Here is a 13,190-nt window from a genome sequence, read left to right on the forward strand (position 1 = left end):
CACTGATGCTCCGTGTGAATGGGGCGTTACTGCCCTGACCATAAGGCAAAGTAGCACCAACTCGCATTAAATACTAGTCTTATGCTAGTTTTGTTGAATAAAATAAGCAAACAATGCAAATGAAATATGACAACAAGATGCTGTGGTGCCAGAAACTTGTATTATTGTCGGGTAAGTAAACGAGTTGTTCGTAATAGGGATTTATTCACAAATGAATTGCTCCCTCTGTTAGAATGAGAAGCGAAAGCAGTAGAGGGATGTGTTTCAGGATACGAATTAGATCAAATTTAACAGGTATGGAGGATAATACATTTCCATGAACACAAACACACGCACTTTGTCGGCAATGCCCGTGCGGTCACTCATCCATCGATGTAGAAAAGTTATGTATATTTGACATTTTTGTAATTTAAACAAATATTTGCATACTGACCTCCGGAAAAAATCCCGATCATAGAAATATATGTGTATATGTCTCTGGTTCTGGATGGCCAGTCCTCAACTGCACCTTGGTTCCACATTCATTTCAAAGGAGTGCTACCCTGTACTAAAATCTGTGTCATGACAACTTGACATTACCAGATCAGTTTACATTGTCATAAATCTGTCATAAGTGAAGTTTCTTAAACTAATTTCGAGAGGAGCATGTGATAGGATTGACCACAGCTGATCTCTATCACTAATCACTAACTAGCCAATCGGATCACTCTAAATTCAATATAAATATCCGGCATAAACTTCATTCCTTATCTTCGTTTTGGAACCCCCTCTTCCTCAATTCTAAGTTCAGGCGACTGTTGCCCCACAGCAAGGAGGTCGTTGGTTCAAACACTAGCTGAGCCAACCGACACTCTCTGTGCGGAGTTTGCATGTTCTCCTCATGTTCGCGTGGGTTTTCCCCAGATGCTCAGGTTTCCTCCCACACTCAAAAAACAATGCAAAAAAAAGTTAAAGTCACAAGCACTTACTACAAACTAGCACAGTTAGCGGTCTATTCTTGAGAAGTTATCGAGAACTACCTGATCTCATATCCCTCCTAATGCTTATTGACCAGGCGGGAGCCGTGGGCTCATCTGTCTCCGAGCTCAGGGTTCTCTCCCGGCACAGCATGCCAAACCTGCTTAAATAGTCAAGCATTATCAAATTCAGCAAATTTTATAACAGCTTCATATATATTTTTATTGACCTCTACAGTGGTAAATTTTGGATACAATATCATTAAATGTCTTTAAATATTAATTAGGCTGTTATAAAATTAGCTGGCAGAGTGATTTTTAATGACAAATTCACTTTGATTCACTGAAAAAAAAGATCAGAAAATTCATCACATAATTATAATGTTCTCATGTTTATGACAGATTTATGACAAGTCATGTTGTCTTTTTTAAAGTCAAGTTGTCACAGCAAAAAAAGACATCTCAAACAATGTCTTTACATATAAAATGACATAACTTGAGCGAATGACATGCGGCACAGTGGGTAGTGCTGTCACCTAACAGCAGGAAGGTCGCAGGTTCGAGCCTAAGGTGGGTCATCTGACATTTCTGTGAGTTTGCATGTTCTCCCCGTGTTTACGTGGGTTTGCTCTGGGTGCTCCGGTTTCCCCCACAGTCCAAAGACATGCACTATAGGTGAATTGGGTTGGCTAAATTCTCCGTAGTGTAAGTGTGTGGCGGTTTCCCAGTGATGGGTTGCAGCTGGAAGGAGATCCGCTGCATAAAGCATATGCTGGATAAGTTGGCAGTTCATTCCGCTGTGGCGACCCCGGATTAATAAAGGAACTAAGCCGAAAAGAAAATGAATACTTATTGAGAGTTGTCATAAGCATGCATAGATTATCTTAAACATGGCATGATTATAAAGGTGTCATGCCAGTTTTATGAACATCACTTCAGGTAAAGTGTTACAAAGATGTCTTATAGATGTCTAAAATAAATTTAGAAAAATTAAAAAAAAACCCTAGCAGTAGTCTAAATAACAGTAGTACAAATACAGAACGTCTAATAAACACAAGTAGACTAGTCACCAAATACACAGAAATAAATGCAATTTGGTCTTGTATTAGCCAAGAGGTCAGACACAGAATTGTTTGGTGGGAGCAGATTGGTCTGGTCTGGTAAAACATAAGAAGTGTTACTCAGAATGAGCCCAGATTCTGGCATGAATATGTTTTTGTCTTGTCACCAATATCATCGATTCAGCTATGGTTGTTACGGCCAAATTTAATTCACTTTATAACCATCTGAATGTGACAACCAGACAAGGGTGACAAATCTATGTCCCTCTCTATTAGATAAGCTTTATCACTTTCACTTGACTGTGAAATTTGCTTTCACTGCCTATTACTTGCTAGAAGAGGGAGAGAGAGAGAGATAGATAGAGAGGGAGAGAGAGAGTTTCTCAGCTGTGACCAACAGCAGAATATTGAGTCTCCTCTGTCTGTGGCTCTCCGGCCCCAGTGTGGCCATGTTAAAAACGTTGTTTATCCTTCCTCACCTTCTGCTGTCAATTTGGGCCATTATTAACAAGTCTAAATTGCATCAGTTGAAAGCAGATAACCTCTTAGCGAGAAGCACAATGCATTATGAAAGGCTTCTGTCGATTTTAAAGGTACTTATGTACTGTAACTGTAGCAACAGAATGAACATTAATGGCACAGAGAGCCAAATGCTTTCACTCAATGCAACTCTCCTGATCTCACTTATGTGTTTTCAAACAAAATGTTTATCCCCATGATTTCACGTCGAGCCATTTCTGAAATAATTTATTTCATTCTTAAAAAGATATCCCAGAAAGAGAAAAAAAAGATCTCTCATTGCATTGAATATACGCTACTGTTGAATATACGCTACATATCTAGATCTAGATTCAAGATGAGGGAAACATTTTTTTATTCCCTCATTTGAATTGTATATTCTTGTATATTTATTTATTATATCGTATATTTGTATATTTATTATATTATATTGTATATTATTTATTTTTGTAGCCGTTTAAATGGGCTACGTTATGTATTTTTTATCTGTTTTTTTCTATCTATTTTAAGTTGGTCTATTTTATATTGGTCTAAAAAAGCAGGCGTGTTTTGGCGCGTTTCTATTTGGAGAAACTGTAAATAGTCTGATCTTTAGACCAAAACAAAGTTGGTCTATTGTCTGGCGCAAAGTGCGCCTGGCTTATACACTACAAACAAGATGCAGAGCAATACGCAAATAGCTTTACATATAAAAAATATATAATACCTTAAGTATATATATATATATATATAAGGATATATACAGGATATAAATATAAATGAAATATTACAAAACATATTAATTTCTAGCCTACATTAAGATTCAATTTGCTTTTTTATAATGTTATTATTATTAGCAGTATTATTTATTATATCCATATTTATATTTATATTTGTTTTATTAAAAACAAGCTTAGATTTGTCCACCTGTTAAGTTTTAGACCATATGGGGCATAGCAGGTGTATTTGGAAATAACTCAGTATTTTGACCACACTTGGTCATTATTGTTCATTTATTTGTTTGCTAGAAATTAGAACTGAATTTAGAAATAGTTTTGAAACAAATCTTTGTGCTTAACAAACAAAATTAATTATTTATAGGCTAATTGATGTCTGTGCGTAAAGGTTTCGCTAAAAGTGTTTCGCGAAAGTGAACTTACTTTACGTCAAAATGCGCTTATGGCGCGACGCAGCTGACTCTTAAAGGGAATGGGAGATGAGACTCTAATTGGTTTATTCTCAAGACACACAATTTCCCGTCCTTAAATTAGCAAAAATGCAATCTGACACGCCCTGAAAGCGTTTGCGCCCTGCGTTTTGTGCTCTGCGCATGGACCGTCAAAATAGAGCCCAAGGAGCGAGCATATACTCTTTCGGGGCTCAAAAACTCTGCGGTAGTGTGGACAGAAGGCATAACCATAGCAAAAACTTATTTTAAACAACGAAATAGAGTGTGAACAGTCCTAAAATATGCAGTTTGTTTATTGCCTTGAAAACGTCATATTCTCTTCAAAACTATTAACTTTTTTTTTTACATTTTCCCTACCTTCTCCACCTCTCTTCTCTTGTAGGGTACCGTTGCTTTAAGGCTGTAATGTTCCTCACGGGTCTGATGTTTGGCTCCATCATCATCTTCATGCTCTGCTATAAGGAGCGGGTCATGGATACTCAGCTAAGTGTGGAGGCCAGTGTGGGCATCGGCCTGGGAATTGGCACATTGTGCGGCCTAGTCACAATGCTAGTCCGCAGCGTGGGGCTTTTTATGGTTGGACTTCTTCTGGGTTTGCTAGTGGCCCTGGCCTCTCTGGTGGTTCTGGAGGAGTTTTACCACCCGAGGACAGTGTGGCTTCCCCTGGGCGTGCTGCTGGGCTCGGGCATGCTGTTTGCGGTGCTCACTCTACAGTGGCAGCGCTGTTTCACCACCATCTCCACCGCCGTCTTTGGATCCGCCGTGGTGACAGTGACTGTGGATTATTTCGTGGAGCTCTTTGCTTTGACCCGCTACATCTACGAGAGGGTGAAGGTGGATCCACCTCGACAAGTATGTTGGTTCACATGGGTGGTCATGGGAGTTTGGCCTGTGCTGGCGCTGCTGGGTGTTCTTATTCAGTGGAAGGTCACGGCTGAAGGATATTCTCACACTGAAGGTAAGTTTCACAAGCATGTGTCAGTTATGCAACCGAAGGTCATTGGAGATACAGTACGTGCCCAGGGCTACATTTTTGGGAACTTTGAAATACATGGCTGAGATTTTTGATGATCTCAAATACATTATTGGGCCACATTTTATCATATGTGCCATTTGCTTGTCCTTCTTGTAAATCCATCAGATTTACAAAGCAAACTGAACAGGCCGGAAAAGTTGTCCATATGGGATTTATCGGTAAGTGCAAAAGAAACGGTTGTTGTTGGCAGGGGCGCTGATAACCAGTATGAACCCAATGACAACATTTCGAGAGTGTCGGGACATATCTCTGGGGCTCCAAAACAGCGTGAGGCATTAGAAGAAGGTTATCGGTCAGTAGTAGTGCGAAAAGCAACAGTAGTTGTTGGCAGGGGTGCCACTGACTGGTATGGGCCCTGTGACAGCATTTTGAAGATGTCGGGGCATATCTCTGGGGCTCCAAAACAGCGTGCGGCCTTAAGCCTCCTTTCCACTGCACGTGACAAATGACAAGCGACAGACCGGAAGTCATACATTTCCAATGGAGAGTAGTCCGAAAGCTGCGGGCAGATCCGATCATCTTCATATGCGGAAAATTCAGATCTGATTTGAGCTGTGGATCCGTTGAAATATTTGAACTCTTGCGTCTAGACCATATGCGACCGGCCGACCGGATGTGATGTATTCCAGTGTTGTACAAGCAGGTCCGTGCACGAGAGATAAGAAATACTAGTTTTTTTGGTTATTTTTTTGAATCAGAAAAAGTCTATATTAAAAAATACATTTCTGTTCATAAATGTAAGTAATAAAAATATGTTTTATGTTGTCTCCACATCCACCCAATATGTTAGCGGTCTATGAGTTTCTAGTATTCATTCAACCATGGTAAACAGACGGAGAATAAAGGCTCCTGTTTTTGCCATCCTTTATTTCAGACACTGCGAGAACAGTTTCTCTCCCATGGTGCTCGTCAGAACTGAAAATTCTGTGCGACTGCCACAAGGGGGCGTATTCCGATAGTCGTGCCCAAATGTCGTTTGTAGTTGAAAGGCGGCTTCAGATGGAGGTCATCCGTCGGTAGTAGTGTGAAAAGGAACTGTAGTTGTTGTCAGGGGCGTCGCCGGCCATTATGGGCCCTAAGAGAACATTTCAAGGGTGTCGGGGCGTATCTTGAGGCACCAAAACAACGTGTCCCCCATATTTACAGTTTCTGAAAAATGTAGCCCTGGGTCTGTACCCACAATGTGTCTCATTTCCAACTTACTATTATGGTCCATTTCCAACGAGCAGTACAGTTCAGTACAGTACAGTAGTGTTTGCATTTTTTTTCCATTTCTATCGTCAAAGTTAGCAAAACAGCGAACCGTACCATACCAATAGCCCAACAGTATGGTACCAAGAGGGTGGAGCTAGTATCATTGCTGAATTCTATTGGTTTACAGAGAATCATCACTGCTAGATGCAGCAACACAAGGAAATGACAACATAGGAAGCACCATTTTTAAAAATTAACAAAACACAACCCAGCAATAATGCACTGATAGTGCACAGCATTTAAAGAGCCCCTTTTTTGTAATGGGTTGTAAATGGTCATATTTAGGTTTTGGGGGTCTCCAGCTACAGGCTGATATGCTATGCATGCAAGGCCAAAAAACACTTTCGTTGTCTAATAATATACATTTAATTATTGCATCTAATTATGCCAACGACTCTCATATGATTTGTTCAGTGATTCATTTGTTCGCAAACCCCTCCTTTGCATGAGGCTAATCTGCGGTGATTGGTTCAATTACCCATTCTGTTGTGATTGGTTGACTGGGTTCAGGGCGAGACAAAGAGAAACGCCCAACATGGGTATGTATTAGCAGAGAGTGTGTGAAATCCCAATGCAGAAAATCCAATAAAGCTAAGCAGATAAACACCAGCATATCACTCTAATCTTAACCCTAACCCCAGGTAATAACAGCGAAACACATTCAGTATTAATCCACACAGTGGCAAAAGTTAAACTTTGAAAATTGATCACGCTGCGTGTGTGTAGGAACAGTTAATGGTGGCCATAGCAAAGACAAAGGACAGAGGATCGCGAGTTCAAATGCATTTAAATCAGTAAAGGAAGAAGCAATATGGAACAAAATCAATGCCAAAAGTATTGAATTAAAAAGCTTGTTGAATAGCACAAACTGAAAAAAAAAACACACAGAATTAACAAGTTCTTTTATTTTAATGACTTGAATTCCAGGTTTTGTATGTTTAGGTCCTGAAGTTTAACATAGCTGTTTATTTAAACTGTGAATATTTTAACAAAAAATATTTCAAACACGTTTTCATACTTATAAATTCAATTATTCATATTCAATTTCCAGATTTCACATACAAAATATTCAATACCCGTTAAAAATATGATGTATAATATTCAAAAGGCGATTTCCAGTTCATTTTATTTCAGTTTAAATATTCGCTTCCATAAATTCAGTGGTTCAAATTCGAATGTTAAAACATTCAAGCAAAAGACTCGAACCCAACTCGATTTAATCATTCTACTTTGAGTCGACTATTTCGTTAAAGAATCAATAGTTTTAAACACGGTGCACTTTCAGCTTTAAACCTCAGCTGGATGTTTTCGTTCACTTGGAGCTGTGTTACAATCCATGAAAGCTCATTTTCAAAAACCCATAATAGGGGCTCTTTAAAGATAAAAAATGTGGAAAGTTTACAGTTTATATTTGAAATAATATACTTGAGTTCTAAAAAAAAAGATGTGATATATGAACCAGTGAGAATGAAATTTATAGCAATTTTCTGGCATACACCTTGCCTACCAAGTAAAGGTACTATTGGTAGTGGAAATGCAAGCCTGATCAGGGTGACCTGTACCAAAAAGTACTGTAATGTGCTGAACTGAAATGCACTGCTCAGGAGAAGCAAAGCATTATAGTAAAAGAGGCAAAACTGTGGCTAAAACATAGTATACTTCCCTTGTTCACGTTCCACTTGGGCTTGTGGATAGTCTGTATGACACAATTCACATCATCAGATCATCTACACACCATCTGGGTAAACGACAGCACATGAGCAAATTGAGCCATCAAAAATGTAGGGTTTGCATACATGCCAAACGGCTCAGTTCACAATCAGTCGCCAACTGAATATATTTTTCATGGCTTGCGCACTGACTTTGTGCATGATGGAGCAGGACACAGATAATGAAGTACATCAGGACCTTCCATGTGATGCAGGGGTGTCCAGTCCTGCTAGGTCAGCCTTCTACAGTGTTTATGCTCTAACCCCCTCAAACACACTTATATGGACGGTTCAGTTAATTTGCCTAATATAGCGCACTATTTTAGAGGACAGATTAATTCAGATTCACATTAGATTTTTTCATCCTACCATTCTTTGAGACAATAGAGTATGCAGATCTGGCTGTGATATAATAGAGTATATAGGTCACACTGATGTTAGACTTTAATCAATTTTCCTAGCATTACACATTGACATTATAGTAGAGAACAGCTTATTATAAGAGCTTTATAAGAGCATTATAAGTGAGCTTTGTTGGTTCCATGTGTTTTAGAACAGAAGAAAGGATATCAGAAACAAGCATAAATGTCACATTTTTTGTACATTGTACCAAAAAAGATCCCAAATTCTTACATAAGTATAATCTGATATAAAGTCTCTTTAAGAGGACATCGCTCCATGTGTTTTTGGAAACAAGGTGTCTTCCTTAAATTTCCTTCTTGGTGTATTTATAGAGATTTATGGATAGTTTCTTTTTTATAACTATCCTACTTAATTACTTGCTGTGGAGATCAGCTGTGTCTACCTCTCACAGTCTCTCTAATGGCCCGTTTCCTGAGACGTTAGGGTTGGTACGGGTCACCTTCATCAGGCTTGCGTTTCCACTGCCAAAAGGGTACCAATAGTACACACAGCCTATATTTAGCTCTTATTTGGGTTCAAAAACAACACCCACCATATAGCCCAGGGTCAGTGCAAACCTCTCATCTGTATCATTCAAAGAGTTACCGCTTAGCTGATGATTGATTATAAAGTGAGTTTGGCATGCTGTCCTAGGAGAGAGCCCTGAGCTCATAAGATCCTTGAGGTCTCGAGATCTCCCCATATTATTTAGAGCTGATGACAGATTTTAAATTGCTATATAGAGATACTGCTGGTTAAGAGCTCAACTATAACCTGCTGAAAAATCCAGCTTGAACCAGCCTAGGCTGGTTGGCTGGTTTTACCTGGTCGACCACCCTGGGTTTAGAGGGGTTTTGGCCATTTCCAGGCTAGTTTCCAGCCATTTCCAGCCTGGTCTTAGCTGGTCAGGCTTGAAAGTGAACAGCTTAAACATAAGGAAATAGCTGGTTTTGGCTGGACTCCCAGCTTGGCTGGGCTGGTTAACCTGGTTTTAGCTGGTCATCTCTTAGCTTGACCAGCTAAGACCAGGCTGGAAATGGCTGGAAACCAGCCTGGAAGGGGCCAAAACTCATCTAAATCCAGGCTGGTCGACCAGCTAAAACCAGCCAACCAGCCTAGGCTGGTTTAAGCTGGATTTTTCAGCAGGGTAGTGCTAACTTAGATTGATCTATTTACTTATGACACATGTTTTTGGACTGTGGGAGGAAACCAGAGATCCCAGGGAAAACCCAAGCAAGCACGGGGAGGACATGTCAACTCCGCACAGAAATGACTACTGGCCTGTTAAGAATTTGAACCAGTGTCAATCTTGCTGTGAAGCAACAGTGCTAACCACTGGGCCACTGTGCTGCCCTATAAAGGGAAAGGTGGATGAGTAGGGGTGGAAGGGGGAACTCTTTAAGGCAAAGATAACTAAAGAAAGAAACTCTGGTTATTTATAGTGAGTTAGGAATCATCTGATTGGTGAATCAAGTGTTAGTTAATGCGGAACCAGCTGCGATCAATCAAAAGCATGTGCTCCGCTCAACATTATTTCATGAGTAATATTGATTTCGAGTTTATAGTCCAAAATGTGATGATGATAATAGTTAAATATGGTAGTTTGTTCATGTTTTAGGTTGTTGAAAGAATCATCTGCTCCTTTGTTTTTCTGGTTTCTCCTTTTTTTTCTCGTTTTTTCGTGCTTCACTCATCTTCTCGCATTTGTCAGTTTCTTATAGGATCGGATGTCAGAAGCACTTCAATAATCACACACGCAATATGATCATTAGCTAAAGAAATTATTTCATGTATAGACAGACGTTCACGCAAGATCTCTCGAGAAAGTGAAACCGTTTGCGCTTAGATGGCCTTGTAAACAACAACGGGGCAAACGGCATATTTTGCTCTTCTTCTTATTTATATATTGTTATAGTGTTTTCATTCACTTGGCTTGTGCATGAACTAGAAACGTATCTCTGTAAACCAATAGCGTTCAGCTGCGCATCTTGCTACACCTTTTTGGTTTCCTTTTGTTGTGCAAGGTACCCTTTCAAAAGGGTACCCAAAAAGTGGTATGCTATGGTTTGCTTTTTAAGTACCCTTTGACAGTGAAAACGGCCATATAAGTGTACCGTATCTTACCACTCAGTGGAAACCATAAGTGACTCAATGGGAAAGCATGACCTGAAATCCATGAATTGGGACTTTTAAACCACTTGAACACTTTCTAGTACAGAGAAACCACCTACATCCTTAGCAATGTCAAGAGTATTCAGGAAATATCTAAAGGTAGAAATCACACCGTCTATGGCCAATACAGAATTGTGGGTATACATTTCCAGACGTCTCCAGAACCTTGAACGTTTCTCTTTTAAATATATGCATGAATACACTACTTTTCCTTGTCAAGCGCAAGGCTAAACAAACCGTTACACTGAGATAAAGCATTAAAATGCCCACTGGGAGAACAGACAGTGTGAACTGCGCTGGGGGTGGTTGCCATGGCGACAAGCTGGGCCCTTGTTTGGCGGGATGGGGGAGGGCGCTGCCATGAGGAAGGGGCAGAAGAATAGAGGCGAGAGTGGGAGGAGTGTTTTCTGAGGGGGAGAGCGACAGAGAAAGACCATTACACGAATTCCCTGACAGATGGGCCACGGAGCTGTTGAGGCACAACACAGCGACTGAATGGGCAGAAATAATCCGTCTGTTTTTAATAATGACAGAACAGAATGTCGATTTAGCCCTGTGCAGAGCCGAATGTGTCAAAACACTCAACGGTTTGTTTATCAGCTTGGCTCTGGACCACTGATGGCGAATCGCAGCCAATACACATAACAGTGCCTTTACAGCACAGAATAACGGCTCTGTTTTTGACCTGATGTGCTGCTGAAGCCATATCAGAGCTATATCTCCCAATCCTATCTGTCTTTATCGATTCCTTCCTTTTCTAGTCTTCATCAATCACCAGCAGAGACGAGTGCAGCTAATGCGAATCCGTCAAAAAGAGGAGCGCAGGGAATGCCGAAAGAAAAAGAAGAAAAAGCCACAGAAACAGCCGCCACAGCAACAGCAACAGAAGTACCACCACCCCCCTCAGACCAATCCTCACCCCCCAAATCCTCCACCAAAAGTCCAGCATCCCGAGCCAACCCACCGCCGGAAGCCCAACACCATCCGCCGCTTCGATGGAGATGTACTTTCTCCGGTAACTATATTCCTCTTTCTCATCACGAATCCACCTGTCAGTTATCTTAAAGGAGCACTCCTCTTGTTTTGGAAATAGGCACATTTTACAACTTCCAAAGAGTTAAACAGTTAAGTTTGACCATTTTTTAATCCGTTCAGACGATCTACAGGTCTAGCAGGAGCACTTTTAGCTTAGCAATCATGGAATTGACCATTCCATTAGCATCTTGCTCAAAAAAATCTTCTATATTTACATATAACTATTCTTCTATAGTTACATCGCATAAGAACATTTACTTTTCTTAATTTTTATTTCATTTCAGTATACAATGAAGCTACAGAAAAGTTAAACTTTAAATTGGAAAAGGCTCAAAACTCTTTTTCGAAAATTTTCTGCAAGATTTGTTGAAATTAGGGATGCTTCGATCAGGATTTTTGCAGCCGATACCAAGTACCGATTCCTTGTCATTGTAATCGGCCGATACCAAGTACCAATTCTGATTCTTCAAAAGTTATATAACCGTACATTTTCCTTCCTAGTGTGATACTTAAGTGGAGCTTTTTCCGTACCTAGGAGAATAAATTAAGGATGTTGCATATAATCCCTTAATAAATCTATTATAACAATTTATTGTGGACATGTCATGGTTAGAAGCAGCTTTAAAGAAAATAGTGAACAAAACGGATTAAAACGATTGCAGCGCTGCTGATGTGAAACCTGGGTGCACATGTGCATCTTCCTCTACTTGTGAACTCCTAAGCCATCATACTTATGATTGGTTCATAAAATCCACCAGGGGTGTGTTTCATAAACAAAGACATAACTTGTGACTGAACTATCATAGTACAATGCACCATTTGGTAAAAGAACAATGTAGTGGCGAGTGTTTCCCAAAACTCGTAGTTGCTTTGTCGCCGATCCATCATGTGAACTACGTTAGCTATGACGCAAAACGTTCGGAATGATGCTCTAAACAGGGCGGAGCAGCAAGTTCTTTAGAGAAGAGCCAGATAATTTTTTGTGTGCAAATTATATTGTTTTAGACGCAGACGCATTTAAAAAAAAATCCAATTTTAGTTTTGATAAAAACATGTACTCGCTTACCTTATTAATTGAAATATATGTAAATGGTACATTATTTCAAATTTTAAACATAAAAACCATTTAGCTAACACAAATCTCGTAAATAAATCATATAAATGGTTAATGGTTGTAATTTACAGTAGGCCATTTATTAAGGAAAACAAATCTTTTTAATCTTATTTATGATCAATAATAATAATTATTAATAATAATTTTAATAATAATAATAATAATAATTGTCATTATTATTTATGTTTTAGTAAAGTTTACTGTGAACTACGAACTACAGCTAGTTGTAATACAAGTTTGCCGCGCAGTTTGCGAATGTTCATTGGAACAATGGATTTGGGAAAAGCCAAATCCACAAACTATGTTTGTAACGATGGAACTTGAGACCTTAGTTGGCGAAAGATGGTTTTTGAAAATGCACCCCAGATTAATGAGTACCGATTGAGTCATGAAATTATCAGCCAATATCGATCTTCTGCCGATCGATCAGAGCATCCCTAGTTGAAATATAAATTTATATAATCTAGTTTCAAATTAACAACAATATAGATACGTGTATATCTATATTTATTATTATATTTATATATATTTATTTTATATTTATTAATATATTTATTATTTATAAATATACTTATGTATACTTATATATTATATTGGTTGGTGATTAATTATATAATCCATATCTGTCCAAATTAGACTCAATTTAGACTAGTTAGGTCAATTTTAGACAGTAAGAGACTCTTGTAGGCTCTTGTGGACTCAATTGGACTCCTTGAAGATGCGGTTTGACTGCAGAACAACCAACACCTCTTATAGAATTCTGC

The 13,190-nt window shown here is 39.2% G+C and overlaps 1 protein-coding gene across 3 annotated transcripts in view; it reads left to right on the plus strand.

Moving 5' to 3' along the window:
* The window catches only part of tmem198aa (transmembrane protein 198aa), a 49,869-nt gene that overhangs the window by 31,013 nt on the left and 5,666 nt on the right, over positions 1–13,190 (plus strand). For all 3 annotated transcript variants that reach the window (XR_015499073.1, XR_015499074.1, XM_087267465.1), the window contains exons 3-4: positions 4,087–4,662; positions 11,039–11,292. Coding sequence is in view for 1 of the 3 variants with exons in the window: in XM_087267465.1 (XP_087123591.1) it covers positions 4,087–4,662; positions 11,039–11,292 (830 nt within the window). In the remaining 2 variants the exon portion in view is untranslated. The remainder of the gene's footprint in view (positions 1–4,086; positions 4,663–11,038; positions 11,293–13,190) is intronic.

This window comes from Danio rerio, chromosome 9 (assembly GCF_052040795.2).
Source record: "Danio rerio strain M-AB ecotype USA chromosome 9, GRCz13ab, whole genome shotgun sequence".
NCBI classification, from domain to species: domain Eukaryota; kingdom Metazoa; phylum Chordata; class Actinopteri; order Cypriniformes; family Danionidae; genus Danio; species Danio rerio.